At 45.8% G+C, this 19,538-nt stretch overlaps 1 protein-coding gene across 4 annotated transcripts in view; it reads right to left on the reverse strand.

Annotated features, from left to right (window-relative positions):
* The window catches only part of NOL4 (nucleolar protein 4), a 186,348-nt gene extending 169,117 nt beyond the window's left edge, over window positions 1-17,231 (reverse strand). For 2 of the 4 annotated variants that reach the window (XM_038125548.1, XM_038125532.1), the window contains exon 1: window positions 16,710-17,230. In XM_038125548.1, coding sequence (XP_037981476.1) covers window positions 16,710-16,976 — 267 coding nt within the window. In that variant the 5' untranslated portion in view covers window positions 16,977-17,230. Of the gene's footprint in view, window positions 1-15,844; window positions 15,960-16,709 lie in introns of those variants that run through there. The other 2 variants (XM_038125541.1, XM_038125557.1) reach the window with 2 other exon arrangements.
* Window positions 17,232-19,538: the final 2,307 nt, after the last annotated feature.

A 19,538-nucleotide genomic window follows, 5' to 3' on the forward strand; every position in this document is an offset into this window, starting at 1 on the left:
CAGTTTCTGGGCTGCCCCAACAGCTACATGGCAGAAGGGACCCACAAATCTTCCTGAGAGGAACAGACCTGGCTTCAAAATATATCATAATATTTGCATATCAGGGGCCCAAGTCCATGTTTTCCTATCACAACCATATGCAAATATTTTTATTGCCTGTAATAGCCAGTGTAATACCTTGAGGGCCAAAAATGGAGCAACACAATTTTCAGCAACAGCTGTAACTATATACTATGCTGCACACCATACAGCCACCTGCTCATGGCAGAAAAGCACCAGGGTAAGACATGTCTCAAGTGCTGGGCTCTGCCAGAAGCAGAAAGCAACAGTGAACACCAGCCGTGACAGTGGCTCGAGGTTTTATTTCCATTCCCTGCACCTTGAGTCACACCAACCACGACACATTGCTATTTACAGCAAGTATTTGTAGCTGCCATGACGCTGCACAGCAGGGTCTTGTGTGGCATCATGGTGAATTTTCCTAAATTTGGGGCTTGTTTCCAAAGTCAAGGGCTTCCTTAAGTCAAGCTCATAGTTCCCAAGGCCTGCGCTGTCCGCAGGCTATACAGCTGTGCTGCAAGTGCACTGCAGGTGTGCAGGACAGCCCGATGCAATAGGTACCAGCTGCATCACTGCGTACACACACCAGCACCCATGCACAGCAACACCAGAACAGGGCTGGCTGGCGCTGAAACTCATCCATGGCTGCCCACACAGCTCCTCTGACAGAGGAGGGCATCACCAGCAAGTCCAGAGGAGGGCCACGAAGCTGATAAGAGGACTGGAGCACCTCCCCTACAAAGACAGGCTGGGAAAGTTGGGGCTGCTCAGCCTGGAGGAGAGAAGGCTGCGTGGAGACCTCACAGTATCTGAAAGGGGCCTACAGAGAAGCTGGAGAGGGACTCTTCATCGGGAATCGTAGTGACAGAACAAAGAGCAATGGGTACGGATTGAAAGAGGGGAAATTTAGGTTAGGTGTTAGCAAGAAATTCTTTACTGTGGGGGTGGTGAGACAAGGGAACAGGTTGGCCCAGGAGTTTGTGAATGCCGCAACCCTGGCAGTTTGCAAGGCCACCCTAGACAAGGCCTTGAGCAACCTGGTCTTGTGGGAAGTGTCCCTGGCCATGGCAGGGGGTGTTTGGAGCAGATGGTCTTTAGGTTCCATCCAACACTTAACATTCCGTGATTCTATCACCCATCCATCTCCAGCGTAATGCTCTCCGTGCCTGCAGCAACCACTACCCCGGCAGGCACAGGGCATTCAGTGCACTGAAAATAAACTGGAGACGATGTTCCGTCGTACCTCACAGTATTCCCTGACCGCACTGGGTGCAGGCTGATGGCTGCGCAGGGGCTGTCCGTGCCCACCGTGGCGGCACAAAACCTCCCCCCGGCCCCAGCCACCCGCAGCCCGTTCCCTGGAGGGCTGGCACAGCCTCTCCGCCCGGGATGCGGCAGGCGCGGGGGGAGCGGGCCGAGGGGGCGGCGGTGGCCGCACAGGTGCTGCCGCAGCCCGTCGCCATGGGAACGGGGCTGCCGAGGGCGCGGTGGCCGGGCCCGGCCGGGCCCCCCCGCCTGCGAGTGGAAGCGAGGAGCGGGTGTGTGTGTCTGTGTGTCTGGGTGTGTGTGTGTGTGTCTATGTGTGTGTGTCCCTGAGGTATTGCACTGTTTCCATAGGAACAGGCGGGGGGAGGCGATGGCGGCACAGCCGCACCCTCTCCCCGCTCCCCCTCCCCCGTGCCCTCAATGCCAGCCCGAGCCCTGAATCAATTAATGGAGCCGGCACCGGGCTGGGAGAGGGGCGAGGGCTGTGGCCCCTCTCGGGGCAGCCCCCGCACCCAGCTGGCGTCCGGCCGCGCTGCTTCCCCGGGGGGGGGGGGTGGCCCGGGACGCGGTCCCCGAGGGGTGGCCCGGCAGATGATCCCTCGGCAGCCGCCCCCGTTCCCCGTCCCGTCCCCGGGGAGGTGCGCCCGGGGAGAGGCACTGGGGAGCCCCGGCCGCACCCCGGGGACTCCCGCGGGGAGAAGGGGCGGGGGACACACGCGCACAACAACAACAAAACCCCGTCCCCGCACGGCTGTTTACGGCACCATATGGCTGCAGGGGGAGGGGTGAGGGACATGTCTGCCGAGCCGCCGCGCTCATTATGTCCGATGGAGTCACGGTCACCGCGCCTCCGCCGCAGCCGGGGCGCGGGGGGACAGCCCGCTGCTGGCCCCCGCGGGCGGGGGCGTGCGGCGAGCCCCGCGGCCGAGGGACCCCGGCCACCCCCGGTGGGGAGTCCAGGGAATAAACACGCAGCGGTCTGGCTGCCCTGGTGCGGCCGGGGAGGGAAAAACCAACTGCCTTCCCCAAAGTCTGTCTCTGGATCTGTTAAGATCTATGTATAGCCTCGGCGTAAAGATGAACGTATGGGATAGAGCTCTATTTTGGATCACAACGCAGCAATGCTTGAAACGTGAAAAGGAAAATACAAAATAAAAAGGTCTCCTGTTTTTTTTTTCTTGGTTTCTTTTTTTTTTTTTTTTTTTTTTTTCTTTATGGGTGGGGTTTGAGACGAAAACCTGGCCCATTTCGGGGCATCTCTGTCTGTGGCTGGCACGTACGAAGGGCTGGGATGGAAGCCCTGGGCAACAAACGCTGCCCCGAGATCCACAGCGATTAATGCTATTTTTTCTTTCCGAGCGAGGCAGCCATTCATTTCAGAATAATCCTTGCTGCACGGCGCTGATGGAGGCACGCTCGGTGCAGCGCGTCCTGCCTCTGGAGAGCATTCTCTGCCGGGGCAGGGGAAATGCTTTGAAATGGCTTATGTCTTTCCTCTCAATGATTCATAAGATAGGTGCTAAACCTTGCCATTATTAGAGAGATAAAATCCACAGACTATGGGGTCTGGTAATAGGCAACTATACTGTTATCCATATTACCTTGTAAAATTGAAGTATTGATTTTTTAAAGCATGGTTTGCTACTTAGCAGACCAATCCCACTACTACTGTAGTCAGTGAGATTTTGCTATTGACTTCGGTGGGAACAGCTTTTTGCCTCTAAAATGGTCTATTTCACATTATTATGGTAATATCATTCAGCAATTCTTAAAATTGGCCTTCTTGGCCTTGGACATTTTAAAAGATTTATGTAAAAATTACTTCAGCTCAACTTCTTCACCTTATTTCTGCTCATGTTTTGTCCAAAGTTTTGTTTGGATAAATCCGACAGATAACTTCATGTTCCAGATGGTTGTGGGTGGACTGGACCTAATAGATTCTCCCGTTATGTGTGTTTAAGTGTTTTTTTGTTTTGGTTTGGCTTTTTAATTTTACAGAAGCCTAGATTTAGAAACCCATTTGTAGATCTCCTGTTGTGTGCAGCTTTCAATGCATTTGGTTTCTCACCAAAATAGCATGCCTTCCAAAGCAAGATTAAAAATATTAAAATGCAGCCAGCACAGGGAGTGGTTCAGTTCGACTGATGCCACAAAAAAAGGCTGATCCTTCTGCCCATAGATAACATACATCTGAATCTTGGCATCTGCCATTGGATTGGAATTCAAAATGAGAAACAGCAGGCCTTGAAGTCTGGAAATAAAGGCAGCATGGGAGGGGAGAAAATGTTCTCTGCCTATTAGTAAATAATAAACTGCAGCAGTAAAGACAAATGACAAGGATCGAGGAAAACACACTGTGGGCATCAGATAGATATTGGGGCTTTGACGCAATGGTGAACATGTCCAAATTGAAAGTGTTAGGTGTATCTAGCACCTATATTAGCTGTTTGCCTAATTGTGTAACTAAAAGCTTTTTAGTGTCTAGCAACATTCTGCTTAGCTACTTTTTGCTACATCATGCTGTGATACTCATTGAACTAACTGTTGACTAATAGACTCCAATTTGTAATAAATGGATAAATGGTTGGGAATAGACATTTATCCAAAATTCTGCTGATATCAAATTTCCTTGAGAAAATGCTTCCCCCTATGCCTCCCCCCCAAAAAAAAAAATAATTGTTTCATCTTCTACACATTTTCCAGGCAGTTTTGTTATGCAGTTACATCTTAAGGTTGTTCTGTGCTTTTAGGTAGCTGACAGGTATTCCTAGCTGCTTAAATACTACTTTTGAAGATCAGAAGTAGTTTTATTACCCAGTTAACAGAAAGCATGTCTTCTTTTGCCTGCTTTATTTCATTGGCTTTATTATTATTATTATTATTACTGTGAAATGTGTAATATGTGTTCTCTAGGCTTATTTTACTTTCCTCAGCCTCCATCTCTTCCAAGGCTGACTTTCTTGCTTTAAGGATCAGCTCATAGGAAGCTATTAAGCCAAAGTTTGGTTTTACTTGATTGGCTTTAACACTTCATTCCATTTGTTCTCTCATCTCACTTTCCTTCCACTCTTATTAGAAGCAGGATTGCTATAATGCAAATACAGTTCAAACAGACAAGAAAAAGAGAAAGAGATCTGAATTCTCCTCATAGCAGATGTCCTAATGCAATATCCATGGAAAAGGGAGATTATTTTAAAACAAGTAAACAACTGAAGGTGCAACTGAGGGTGAATATGTGTGTTGTGTGTGTTTACTTGGTGAGAGATGCTCGTTTATTTGACTTAAATATACGTATGGCTTAAAGGATTGAAATCAAGCTCATTCTCTGGTTTGGTTTATTCCTCCTTGAACAATCAGAACTTGGGGATTCCTACAACAGAGAGCTGTCTGCACAGTGCATTGCACTGGGTGCACTCTGATGTTGCAGAAGATGATAACCAAAGAGGTGGGAGCAGAGTGCCCTTGTTGTTATTTTAGAGCTGAATTTGGCCTTGCTGTTACTAAACCTTTCTCGATATTTTTATACATTTTATAAACTTCTCTATATGCTTGTTAAGCACCGGTCTCTAGCACATTGGAATTTACTTTGGCAAAACCAGATAGCGCTGACATATAAATTATTTTTCACAAATGGAAAAAAATATTATCTAAATGTATCTTATTGAGAGTTCAGTCATTGCTACCCAGTCAACCAATACCAGCTGATAGGGGCATTGAGTGCCCAGGGCGGTGGTTTGTGGGTGGACTCCTCCCTCGGGCACTGACCATTGCAAAGCCCAAGCATCAGCCAGGGGCTTCATTATGTCTTCAAAACAGGGGCAAAACCTTTGTGCCAAAAAATTTTTAAGAATGATTCACAGACCTTCTGCTGGTCCTATCCCAGGAGAGGATTTCACCCAGCATTATTTAGGATGACAGGACAGATCCTTCAAACCTCACAAATGTCACTGGCTTAACTCCTTCCAGCTTCCTTCAGCTACAGTTTTTCAGCTTTATTGTAGGTCTGTTGGTTCACGCTTTGGCTCTATTAGGCAAAACACTACTTTACTTTAAAATATTATCACTTAATCATCTATATTGTACTTTACTTATTTGCCTGCTTTTAAATTACAGCAAGAATGATAATGAAAATTTCTTGAATGTTTTGAAGTCTGTATATGTGAAAATTTTCCTGACTTTACATCCATTAAAATTAAATTTATTTAAAAAGAAATCTTGTAATTACCTATAAATTCATTAAAGTTCAATGATAAGAAGCAGAAAAAATATATAGTTCATTACAATTCTATTAATTGAAATGTTCTACTTATTAATAAAATTTGACCTGCTTTCTCCTATTTAGGAATGCTTTTTACTACTCAGTTTTTGAAAGCAGTCCTTTTGCTTCCAGTTCAAAATATAAGATTCAATTAGGAATACAGGTAAAACAGTTTTTTTTCAGTTCCACAGTTTTCTAGAAGTCTGATGTATCTTGCCAAGACTGGGATGAAGAGAATAATACTGAAATTTTCTATATAGAGCGGCAATTTAAAAAGAAGAGATTAGTCTTATTTTAACTAGCTTTATTCACTTGCAAAGCTAGCTTTATTTATATTGCTTTATAATTTGCTGAGAGGCAAATTTAACTATTTGAAAGCTCCCTATATGCCCAGCTCAACTCTCAGTTACACCAAAGCAATGATAATGAGGCCTTCTACATTAGTAAGATATGGCAGAGGATTTGTGTAAGTTTTCCAAAAAAAAAACCACAGGATCATTGTGCAAGAAGTTTACAATAAATGTCCTTTTGAGAATTCTGGTTTTTGCTGTTGCATTCATACAGAATTTACTATACCATTTCCTTGTTGGATAAGCCCAAATTGAGACAAAAAGAGATAAATGAAATCTGCCTGAACTGAAGTTTTTAGATAGATGGCTGGCATTCAAATATAGCACTCATTAAAAGAATGCTGACTGTTTGCTCAGTAAAAATTAAATACTTCAGTATTGCAGCGACCATAACCAGGGGGCTTTACTGAACTCTCAGAATATAAAAAGATAAAGGTTATCAAAAGGTGTCATAAAAAAAGCTATGACTATGTCTAGATTAAAGGAGGAAGGAAGGAGCTACATTATTTTTTTCTTTTCCACTGCCATTTCTTGAGAAATGCAATGGGACAAGTCATCTAATTATATATATGCCATACTTCCTAGTCCCATTGGTCAAAAAGCAAAGTCTCTCAGAAATTGTCATCATTTGAATGAGCTAATTCCTCTCATATTTGTCATTAATTCTCTAACAATTCTGCTCTTTTTTCTTTTCTTCCCACCACAGTAGGGGTTTGGTAATAGTCTCGACAAATATACACATTCAGAAAGCTGACACAGGTAGACAAAAATACAGAGGTGAAAGCAGCCCATTCCTTCTCACCACAACTGCAGTAAATTGCAAACCAGGGGCAGCTCATTGCAAACTTTCTGTGTAAACCACAATAATCTCATGCACTCATTCACATAGTGCTGGACCTCAGCACTATATCTCCCTCCTTCCTCCAGACTAGTGATATCACCACAGCAACGAGCCACAGAAACTGCTACAGTCCAATTGACCAGCGAACCATCTAGTACCAGACTGCAAGGGAGTCTGCGAAAGATGTTTCAGAGCTCAGTAATTAGTAAATAAACAAATTCCTAACCAAAATACTGTGCAATAATGACTGATTTATTTTCCACTGCTATAGTATCAGCCAACCTAAGAAGACATACCTAAAACTTATTAAGCTATTCATGAAACAAGAGCATGAAGGCTGAAACCACCAGCACTGTTAAAATTCAGTACAAAGTGGAAGGGAATGGGAGGATGCTGGGATTTCAAGATGCCCCACCAATCTTTCCTTGTGTTGAAGGGATGGGCTGGAACATGACTCACCCTGATAGAGGCTCTGTGGGACAACATCTGGGGAGATGCTGCAAGACACCAGGTGAGAGCCAGGCAGTGATTTCATGCCATCACACCAATGCCCTCACTCTTGGTGGCACAGAGCAGGAAGGGCATGAACATGACCTTGTCCTCACTTCTGCTCCAGCCAGAAAAGCTGAACTGACATAAAGGGCACACTGCATCCTTATGAGAGCCACAGAGCTCCTGTAAAATCCTTGGAAGAAATTTTGGATTAATCAGTCAGGGTTTCTCTAGGGACAGCAGTGCAGACTTTCCATTCCCACCACTTTGGTTTATAAAAATGGCCTAGCTTTGAATTTACCTTCTGAGATGGTTGTCAAAAGAGCCTTGGGATATGAAATAAAATTTAAAAGGGTAGCAACTGAATTTTCTCTGCTGTTCACCAGTATTTACACCACACTATTTCTCTCACTTTCTTTCTACCTCTTACATGCCTTTTTTCTGCTGACCATTTTTTCTCCTAATGTTTATCTTTTTGGGTGATAGAACCATTTAAACTACTTCTCATGTAAGAAACCTTTTCTTTGATAAAGCTTGGTTACCATCGTGGACCTTTCATCTCTTGCAACCTTTTAGAGATGAGATAAATACACTAAGCATGCTATTAAGGGCAAGGACACACCATTTAATGTATGAGAATAACAAGTTTTCAATGTTATTCGCTATACTTTTCCTAATGCAGATTTTTGTTATATGTGCCGCGCTCATTTTGGATACACTTATTGATTTGTTTGAAACCATTCCTAAATATTTCCCTTGAGATATTACATTAATTCCATGTATTTTAGATGTGATTGAAAGGATTGAATTCTTCCTTTCCTCTCCAAAAGCTAATATCATGATGGCATCAAATGTAAATCATATGGCAACAGTCTGTAGGGAATTCTGCCTGCCATGATTTCTCCCTTTTTTTTCTCCTTTGTTACAATATTTCTATTTTACCTCCCAATTCTTCTTTGACTTAACCTAATTTATTTGCATTTCCATCCAGTGTTGAAAACCCTTCACCTCCCTGAGTTTTAGGTGTATATATGTGTGTGTGTGTGTGTGTGTGTGTGTGCATATATGTATATATATATATATATATATATATATATATATATATATATATATATATATATAAGGGGTGAGTGTGTTTACATACACACATTAGAGTGCATTGCATAGCTCTCAAATACTTTCTATGGTTTCCCAGTTCTTCATCAGTTTTAATTTGTCATCATAGCTGAAGTTGCAACCCTGCTTTAATAAAGTCTGTATCAGATGGGTTTCTTTTCAGAAGGAAGCAGGAAACAAAGTTTTCACCTGAAAATTTCTGAAAGACTTTTGAACACAAGTTAGAAGAACATCATTAGCTGCCATAAAATTCAAACTAGTTCCACCAACCAGCTCCAGTTCATATTTACACTTAAGATAATTTTTAATGACTCTTACTGATTTTTTTTCTTAGTGTTGATATATGATCCACTAATCTGTTATTTCTATGAGCTATCTTTACTACCCTGTTTTTTTCCCTTTCTAGTACATTCTTGTCCATACTCCTGTATCACTTTCATATATAGTGGCAAGTAGTATATTTCAGTAGTATTTTAGGTACTTCATTCTTAAGTTCTTTAGTGGTTTTGAATTTGTGCAAGTCCCAGTGATGCACTGCAATTTAATATCCCCTCTTTTTCATTTCTCTATTTCTGACCATTCTTCAATTTTATCACCTGAAAAATGTAAACCCAGGATAGATACCTCTTTATCACCCACATCAGAAAAGATACACACTGAAAAATAAAGTTTTTTGAAATGTGCTTATAGTCCTCATCTTTCCTGTCCACTGAAACCTCTGGCCATACCTTAGCTGCTCTTCTTTCATTGTATCTATTACCTGTATAATGATTTGCCTTTTACTCATCTCCCAGCAGCTCGGGGTAGTGAAAGTCCATTCCTAAATGTGATTTCCTATATATCAGCGCAATGCCGCTTTACCCTACAGATAGGTCATGATTTAGTGGCAGCTACTTCAGCTCTGGATCTGCCTTGAACAAAAGTTTTCTACAAAATTCACCTGGCAGTATTAGTAGTGGTATGTGTAAGTCCAGAGGCAACAAACAGAGCAATCACAAGTCATATTAATTTAAAAGTTTTAAAGTGAGTTAGATTCATAAGTCATTTAAGTGCAAGTAATCTCACCACGTAAATTTTCCCTAAGTACAGTCAAAATGTTGTAGCATCCATGTCCTGTATTAAAATCTCTGGGGTAACAAAATGTACAAAAGCTTCAGACACACAGAACCTTACTATCAATATAATGCATAAAACCTCTCTTTTCCCTAAGGAGTTTAATTACAGGCTCTTAAGTAAAAAAAGGTTGAATGGGTTTCATCCTAGACAGAAGTAGGTCATTTGATAAACGTTGTCCTTCCAAGTCTATACTGAATATTTGTTTCTGAAAAACTCTCTACTTGAGGTTAAGTCTGACATAGATCAGTTTTATTAAGTAAACTGTTCACTACAGATAGCCCCTTAAGTTGAAGAGTATCCACATATACAAGGAAATGTTTCAAACACCCCATTTGAATTTCAACAACTAGGCTGTAATCCCAGCAGATGCCCACAGTAACTGTCAAGTTCTGCAGCTTGCAGAGTTATTGAATAAGCAGTTAGAAGCCTGTACAACTGTCTGTGACAAAGTTGATCATCGCTAAGAAAATCCATGTGCATCTGAAAAAATGCTCAATGCCATAACCTGTGGCATTTCTTTCTGTATATTGGCAATGCCTGGATACTGTATGTTCATAAACCATTAAAAAATACCTTGCTAGTGGAATTGTAAAGTTCTGAGACTCATCTATTTAAAGAGAACAAAAGGGTAATTTAAGCAAGCTGCGGGATCACTTTCAGTGCTCTTGCGGGACAATGGAAACAACTCTCATTGCACCAACTAACACTGCCTGAGTTTGCTAAAGTCAGAGAGGCTTCTGGCAGGTTTAAAATGACATAAACAAGACAAAAACATATTTTACATCCTGCAAAGCTCTACTAATTTGGGCGACTGTGTTGACCAGTCAACCTACTCAACAAGGCAAACAAGATGCCTGTGATGCTCTGCGATGCATGGGAGGCTGCAGAATCTGGTGTGATTCTCCCTCCTGGAGAGTGTGTTTCCTGCCACACTGTCTCATGATCTTTCTCCACATCTACCTCATTTATACACTCGGCTTATTTTGTTCCTCTTTTACCAGCAAACTCTCAACAGGTGTATCCTGCATAAGTGAGGAAGATTGGGACCCAAATAGCTTCCTTCAGACCAAACCTAACAGCTGCTGGTTGCCTCCTTTCAACAGCAGACAAACTCACAGTTCAGTGTCAGCCAATTTTAATTTATTTTTGTAGTTTAAAATGAAATTTGAATCATTAACTCCCACATTCATCCAGCACTGGCACTAGCCTTCTTCCCCCAGGGGCTGTGTTCATGGGAAGCCCTCTCTACCTGCAGTGTCTCTGTGTAGTCTCCCCAAACCCTGTCTCCTTTCAGTCTAGAGTTGAACAACAGCAATGGGGATCACCCCACAGGATAGGGAAAGAAAGTTTCTCCATAAAAAGATCAGAACAAGTCCTGTCAGGTTGTACTGATGCCTAACAGCTCATTTTAGCCCTAACCTTCCCGCTTATTTCCCACTGATCACATAGCTGTGTAGCCACAGAAACAGCGCTTGGTACATCCAAAGAAAATCAGGGCTGGAGCATCTGAGCAGCAGTCCCTGCATCATGACCAAATCCAGTGCAGCTTCACTGACAAGAGACTCAGGGTAAGAACGAAGAAACAAGTTCACTGTCACCTCAGTCTTCTCAGCAAACGTTCACAGAAGCATGAAAATCAAACACTGAGGTTTGATTTCTGATCACTGGAAAGATTTGGGCTTTTGATCTGCAAGTCTGGACTTTGCCCAGGTGATAGCACTGAATTTTTCATCCTGTCTCTCATTACATATGTATTTATGGGATGGATACATCAGTGCTAGGTTTTGTTTGCATACTGCTACACCTTATTTCATGTTTCTAAAGTCAAGTCAACACTTTCTAACCTTAAAATGCTTGGTTTTTAAAAATCTGCTCTCCTTGGCTCATTTTTCTTTGAAAATTCCAACTCAACATTGTTCCTAAGAAATCTCAGCTCCGCCTGTCCCTTTGCCTCTCTCACACACGCATGTGGAGATGGCATCTTACATATGGGCGCTTTAACATTTTTTAATTCCAGGACAGAGTTATTCTCTTTATTCATGAACACTCCCCTGAATGCCTGCATTAAGAGTTGCCAACTAAACCGGTTTTGTTCCATCTGCTGTGACCATTTTCCAGCTCTCCCTCTCTGATTCACCAGCATCCCTCCTCACCGACTCCATCGGGAGGTCTGCAAACAGCAGGGCAGAGGCTGCGGGTAAAGGGAGGAGACAGAGCTCTGCAGACCTGAACAGGGGTTAAGGAAAATGTGGTTGGCTGTTCGAGCAGGGTGGATATGGCAGGGCTTGAATACCACTCCTGAGCCTGGAAGGTGCATTTAATGGGACTGTAAAACTCCCGCAGCATTGTACCTTGGGATAAATTATAGCTCACCCTCAGCGTCACCTTTCTGCAGTACTTACTGCCATTATGTGCTGGCAGGTCGGTGGTGGGCTACAGAGCTACCAATATACATTTGACAAACACTCTTTTTTTTTTTTTTCTATGGATGGGTACAAAACTGAGGAGAAATGCAAAAAAAGAAAAAAGTTTATTTTCAAATTGCAATTTTAAATGTAAGATACTATAAAGCAATCAATTTTGACCTATAAACTATTTATATTGTGATCTGTTTTTTTCTATTGTTCATAAACAAAGTAATTTATCTGAAAATAAAAGGAACATAAGCTGTATCTCTCTACTATTATTCATGTCCAACAGAACAAGAGGTGGGTTGGGACATAGCCTGTTCCTTACAGCTGACTGGTCTATAATTTTAAGCCTTAAATCCTGTAATCAGGTTCAGCAGTAGAGCCCTGCACCTGCAGAAAGCCTTGCTGGTCTGCTAGCAGCAACCCATGAGGTACCAGATCCTCCTGGAAGACCTAAAGATTTAAGCTAAACAAAATTTGGTTTCAGAATGAAAGTTCCTTCTCTGCTTATATTTAGAAAATATAGAAGAAAGCACAGGAAAATTCATACATTAGGTCTGTGATATCATTAAAGTCAATGGAGTAATTTCAAATTAGTAATGACATAAAAGTAATCTGAACTTGGCCTTTGAGGTTATATTCTATTAGTTTGCTAATACTGTGTAAATTCTATATTTAAAATAGAATTCTATATTATCCTACAGTCATCTTGGCCTTTCTTAAGGGAAAATTCTGCTTAAAGTCTGCTGACACAGGTTGGGCCATTATTTTATAACTTCTTTTTAAATCAAGACTAATTTTTAGGGTCCATATTTGTGTCCACACACAACATCAAGCCAGAGAAAGGAGAGTGGTGAGGAGAAATTTGTTTTCAAGTTGCCAATCAATAAATAGCTCCAGCTAAAGAAACTATGCAAAAAATAGATTTTAAAAATACACCATAAATATCATGTATACAGGTAGAAAGGATATCTTACTAGAGATACTAGTTCCATACCTCCTCATGCTTGGTGAGTACCAATTATTGAAAGTCAACAGTGTCAACGATTTGGCATATTTGTTGGCCTAACCTGTTTTATTTACACAATGTCTCTAGGCCAGACATCATTTCACTGCTTTCACAAAGTGCAGCTTGGGCTTGATGAAAGAAAACCTACAGTGGTGACAGAAACAATCTGAAAAGTTTCAGAAGTGAAATACTCCCTAAGTTGCATACAGGAATACCTAAAGCAGACAAAAATACCTTATTGTGTGCTGTCCCACTCTGGACCTAAAATGGCTGTTTTGCAGGGAATGTTGTTGCCTGGTGACCAAAAGTGCATCTCCTAGGCCACAGAGGGATGTGAACATTCAGCAATTGATTTGTTCCTGTTGCTCTTGAGGAGACCATACCCGTAAAATAGATTAAGCCAGCACATAATCATCTATGCATTCTCCTTGCTGGCATGCTTAAACTTGATACTGAAGGCAGGCCTGTGATTTTGAGCTACTTATCAACCAGGCAAGGGAAAAACAGAATAATACCTCGTGCACTACTGCCCACAGAATGCGAAAGTAGACCAAGCCTGAGCTACTGTGAGGCTGCAAGACACCCTGCTTCAATTAAGTCTGTGTTGTACATCTAGCCTGTTCCGGTGCAACCTCCCAGTTGCTATCAGGCTCTCTTTCTTTCATTAGAATCAAGTAGTTAATTAGCCCCAGCCTGTCCTCTCTCCTTCTCTCTTTCCCTTTAACGCAGCAGTAATGATGTCTAATTACCAGCAGCAGTGGATTACAGCACCATCAGGAGCAAATCTCTCTGGCTGACAGCAAAGCTGAGCAGCAAATCTTAAAGCTTCAAGGAGAGAGTAATTCCTAACAAAGTACTGGAATATTTGCTTATTTTTGACCAGCTTGTAACTGTAGAGTCCAACTTGTAATTTCATCCGTCCTGTTATTGAACAGGGAGTGCTCATGAAGTGATTAATTTTAAATTGAAATTAATTTTACCTACGGTGAGATCAAGTGATGGACAAAAAGAGGGAGAGGATGAAGGAGAGATTCACAGTTTGGGGCTCTGCTACCTTTTGAAGCTGTCTCTGAGGACTGGACAGGCCCAAATGTATGGGATAACCATGAGAGAGGGAAGGAAAAAACAAAAATTACCACAAATTTAAAAACTCTGAAACAATAATTAAGAGTTAAAGAAATGAGAAAATGGGCTTTTAAGGCTTACCAAAAATTACTGTCTGATGAAAATCCAATTTTTCCCCCCTGTAACTTATCATTCCCATCTGGGTGAAATTCTAGACCTGTTAAAGTCAATAGGAGTCAGCTTTGCCACTGACTTCCTCTGTGCCAGGGGCTGCATCCCTGTTCTGTCAAACATGTTCTTTCTGAGCCTTCAGTGCCTGGCAGGCACTGCCCCTGCCCTAGCAGCAGCTCATACAAACCACTGCCATCCTGTGGGTCTGTTCAAATACTCCTCTGCCTTTTGTGGTGGGATAGTGACACCAGATTCATGGGTTTAGGAGGGGCTGGCACTTGTTTTTCAGAGCTGAATGTTGCTGAGCATCCTCTTTTCCCATTCGTGTTGGACAACAAATTTCTGACGGCCAGCAGGAGGAAATTGTACGTATGTATTCTGAAAAGATTTATATGTCATTGCTCAGGTTATATACAGATATTCAGGAATTGGTTATAGATAGGTCATGCTAACTTTTCCTTTCTTGATTTCATCAGTAGTCCTAATTTTATTAGAATTCCTCCTTGGTTGCTAAAGTATATGAAGAGAGTTACTCCTATACAAATATAAATACATGGGTAGGGACATACAGAGACATTCACGGCTAAGGGTGTGATTCCCACAAATGTACATAAGGTAAGATCTGCAAGATGCTCGACCTCTCACTGAAATTCCTTGTGGGAAAAAATAAAAATAAAAATTGATTCTATGTTCTTAAAATAGAAAACAGGATGCAAGGTGGGACTCCAGGCTTTCATGGCCTAGCAAAGGTGAGAGAAAATAAACAAGCTTATCATCACTGAGTCTTGTGTTTCAGAGGACCAGAAAAGCACTTAATTTTTAAATTCCATTGTGTAAAATTAAGGTTATCCTCTTTATTTAGTAGGGTAGTCTGTGTCATTTTTAAAAACACTGGATTTGCTTACAGTTTTGAACTCGAAGTAAAAAAAATAGTCTTGGGAATAAACAATCTTGCCCACCGGCCCTTCAAAATAATTATTTCACTGAGCAGAAGAGATATTTAAAAATACTAAGCTAATTGGAGACTTCTGCTTTAGGCAACCTTTTTGTTATAAATTGTATCTATGGTACTGTCTGGGCTCAGAGATGAGCAATCAATCTTGTAACACTAAAACAGAGATCTGCCAAATCATGTGAATCTATAGACAGACCTGAAACACTTCAGTGAATAAAAACCATAGAGAAAGAAAAAACTGTCCAGAGCTTCTCTTTTACTTTAAATCGTCTATTGAAGATCTCCTTAAAATTAATTTCCCACTTCTGCCTCCTCACAGCCATGACGGCACTGATGACAAGGGGGCAAATACAAGCCAGCCCCTGGGAATGCCCAGGTTTATGACTTCAGCAAGGCAAAGAGAGGCAGATTTCCCCGGCAGCCTACGTCACAACCCAACCCAACCCAGAATACTTTCCAAGAAGCCCCCTTTGCTGCGCCACCCAGCAACCTTCCCGTTAGGTCCGGATAAGCTGCCACTCCAGGAAAAAAAAAAAAAAAAAAAAAAAAAAAAAGAGAGAATATTGCTCATCCAAGCCAAATGCCCAGGCAGGAATATTTTTAATTGCCGGGTTTCCTTTCTCGGCTCCCCCTCCACACCCGCCCCACGCACAGACAAAAGAAGCTTAGCTTGCGTGACCCAGCGCATAAGAAGAATAATGATACATTAACAGAGTTCAATAGGCAAAACCTACTTGCAACCAACAGCACCCATCTTCTTAAATAGGAAAATCTGTCGCTCCTGCCACCACCAAGCATAATAGCTCTCCCGCTGTCAGACCTGCGCCGAGCCGGTAACGCCGGCGCCTGCCGGGGATGCCACGCTACCCTAGCGCATCGAACGGAGTGCTGAGGGGCTCCTGCGACCCCAGAAAGTGTCACAAAATACACCCTTCCCCCGGTCATGCGGAACCCCGTCCTCCCTTTGTTGAGCATCCTCTCTCTCCCGCCGCCCCTTACTAGCGCAGCCCGGCGCTTCACAGCCAAGCCGGGCGCATTCGCGGCCGCTCGGCGCCGGGGCTGCGGGATAACAATAAGGAAAAAAGGATAAAAATAATACCAATAATAAATAAATAAATAAATAAATAAATAAACCCCGACAGAGATTCCGGGGAACCACCGCCCGGCGCCGCGCCTGGCTTTGTGCCAGGCAGGGTACCCCCGTGCGCCATCCATCAGCCCCGCCGGCGGCGGGGGCCGCTGCCCGGGGCGGCGGGGCCCGGCACAATGGCCGGAGCGGCGGCGGCGGCGGGACAATAGCACACCCCAAGCCCGCCGCAGCGGCCCGGAGGGGACGGGAGGGACGAGGAGGACGAGGAGGACGAGGAGGAGAACGACACCGACCCGGCGGGGTGCGTTGTGCGCACGATCGCTTTAAATAAAAGGACCCACAAAGACCTCGGCGGTGTATAATGTGACAGGCAAACGCAACATGGTGATGATGACTTGGGGGAAGAGGGAGGAAGGAGCCAACTGTGGCTGCGGCTCCCCCTGCGCCTCTCGCTCCCGGAGCGGGCTGCAGCGGCCGACATAGAACAAGGAAGACAATTCTCTACTAACCGTGGTTTTGACTGGCACGTACAGCACTTGCTTCCCTCCTCCAGCACCACCACTGACCTCGTCCGAGTTGCCGAGCTGGAAGCCTTTAGATTTGACCCAGAATTTGAATTTGGCATTATCCGTGGAGCTCGACTCGGAGCCGTTCAGGAGCTGGACGATCCGGTCGTATTTTTTACGGGTCACCGTCTTGGTTTTTCCTGAGTCCCCGTAAGTCCTGAGACACCAGTCCTGAAACTGGCGGTACATGTCCCGGTCGCTGCTCTCCATAATCTCCTAATACACACACGCACACATGCACACGCCGGGGCGCACACACACACACACACGGACACGCACACAGACACGGGCAGACACACGGACACGCACACGCCGCCCCGAAGCGGGCCGGGGTACGGGGCCGGGCCGCCCCGCCGCACTTTGCACCTGTTCACCCAGCGCTCATGAAAAATGCATCCACCTCCGAGCCGGAGCGAAGGAGGTCCCGGTGCAGGCAGATCCCAGCGGATTTTTTCTTTTTTTTTTTTTTTTTTTTTTTTTGTTGTGGTGGTGGTGGTGGCTCGGGGGGTGGGGGGTCGGGAGGGGGATGGGTGGGGGGGGCAGCAATCAATTCAACAGTGTGGCAATGTTCTCCTTCATTTTTTTTTTTTCACAGGAGGCAAAACGGATCTGGTGGAGGTTCCTCTTATCCTTCCACTGTACGTGATCAGTCTCTTTAATAATTGTGCAAGGCAGGACTATCCCACTGGCTCCAGCAGCGTCTTACCCAGAGAGGGTTCGGGTGGATAAATAATTAAAATCCTATCCCTCGGCTTAGCAAAGAAAAAAGAAAATATTGACTCGGATCCTTCTTCTTTTCCATACATCAACTGCAGCCGGATTCACCCTGGATAGTGCAGGTGAAGAGAAGAGGAAAAAAAAAAAAAAAAAAAAAAGAACGGAAAGAAGAGAAAAAGCCCACCCTAGTCCGCCCCGGCAGCCCTCGGCTGTCTTCTCGGAAGGCTTTCTGAGCTTTCTGTCTCTGTCCTGGCGGGCTGTGCCTCTCACCAAAGCCGCCTCGCCGCGCAGGATGGAAGAAGCAATGAAGGGCACACTGGTCTCTTTGCTCCCCCTTTATTCCAAGGCTGGGCGGCTTTGCTTCAGATATCCCCGCTCCGGGCATGAAGGTACTGGAAAGAAAGAAAGTTCTTACCTGCTATTTTCTAAGCCTAATGCATCCGATCCGCGTTTAAAGTACATAATTTTTAATTTTTTAGAAAATGGTCTGTGAGAATTTTACTTCCTCATATTGAGTCCCATTGAATTTTCATATGCCCTTTCAGGAATGTTCCTCTATTTATTTACATAGCGATCCCAGCCGATGGAAGGAAAAAAAAAAGAAAAAAAAAGAAGAAAGAAAGAAAGAAAACCCATATATATGAGATAGGCTTGGATATTGGACCAGAGGAGAGATCAGTCCCAGGAGGATGTTGGTACAGGAAAGGAGGCGGCTCTCGTTGCTCTGCCAGTGTAATGATGGTGCTCACACATGTAGGACTCCTCGGGTGCGGGGTATCCTTTGGTCTCCCGGCTAAACTGGCTACAAGGCATTCAAGTAAGTTTGCGTACGGATGCTAAGCATAAACCCCCGTTTTGTAAAGGGGGAAGAAGAAGAAAAAGAAATCCTGATTTTTTTTTCCCCCTCCCTTTGCCACAGCTTCAGTTCACGCCGGAGATCTCCGCGCTCCCCCCGGTCTCCCCCGCCGCGTCAGGCAGGACACCCCCTCCGCGGGGGGGGAAGGCTCCGCCGCGGCGCTTCCTCTCGTCGCCTCTCCGCGGCCGCGCCCGCCCGCGCCTCCGCCATCCAGCGCCCGGCTCCGCGCCCCCGCTCCGCAGCCGTGCGGCACCTCCGCGGCTGGGGCACGACTCCGGCCCGCGCCCGGCCGCGGGATGCGCGCCGGGGCTGCCGCTGCGCTCCGCTCCGCTCGGCCGCGCCGCTCCGCGCTGCGCTCCGCGCCGGGCTGGCGGCGGCGGCGGCGGCGCACCGGGCCGGGCCCAGCGCCGCTCCGCGCCCCCCCCGCGCCCTGATTGGCCGCCGGGACAAAAGTTTCTGTGGCGACGGCGGCGCGGCGCGGTGACGGGCAGCGCTGTCCCATGTCGGGATGCTCCCGCCTCCGCGGGCGCGGCGGGGCGCGGGGGACGGCGCGCACCCGGCCCGGGCCGACGGGGGGTGTGGGGGATGCGGCGGGGGGAAGAGAGGCGAGGGCAGCGTTTCCATGGCGATGTCTCCGGGCGCAGCCCCCCCCGCCTCCCCGCGCGCAGACGGAGCGAGGGGATCAGCTGACACTTCATTAGCTGAGGACCTAATTATTGCTTATTGGAGCAAGAAACGCGCGCAGGGCCGTGGCGGAGGGACGTCGGCCTCCGCGCCCCCGGCGGACATCCCCTCCGCCACCTCGCCCGCGCTGCCGGCGGAGCGGAGGAAGAGCGGGCGGTACCGCGCACTTTGCGCCGCACCGGCCGGCGGGGCCGCGGCGGGCCCGGTGGGATCCTTGCGGGACACGTGGCCGCCGCTGGGCCGGGCTTTCCCTGGGAAACGGAGAGCGAAGCCCCTCCGCCACCTCCCCCGCGCCCGGCCCCCGCCCGGCGGAGCGGAGGGGCCGCGCTCCCCCGGGGCGGCCCCTCCAGCGCTCCCCGCATCTCCCGTCGCCTCCGGGACCGTCCGCGCAAGCCGGCTCCGGGGAGCGCAGCCGCGCGTTGGGCCCCGCGGGCGGGCGGGGGCTCGGCCGGCCGTGCCCGCGGCATCGCACCCCGCGCTGCGGCGGGCAGCGAGCAGCAGCCGCCCCGGGTTCG

The sequence above is a fragment of the Motacilla alba genome, chromosome 2 (assembly GCF_015832195.1).
Source record: "Motacilla alba alba isolate MOTALB_02 chromosome 2, Motacilla_alba_V1.0_pri, whole genome shotgun sequence".
NCBI lineage: Eukaryota > Metazoa > Chordata > Aves > Passeriformes > Motacillidae > Motacilla > Motacilla alba.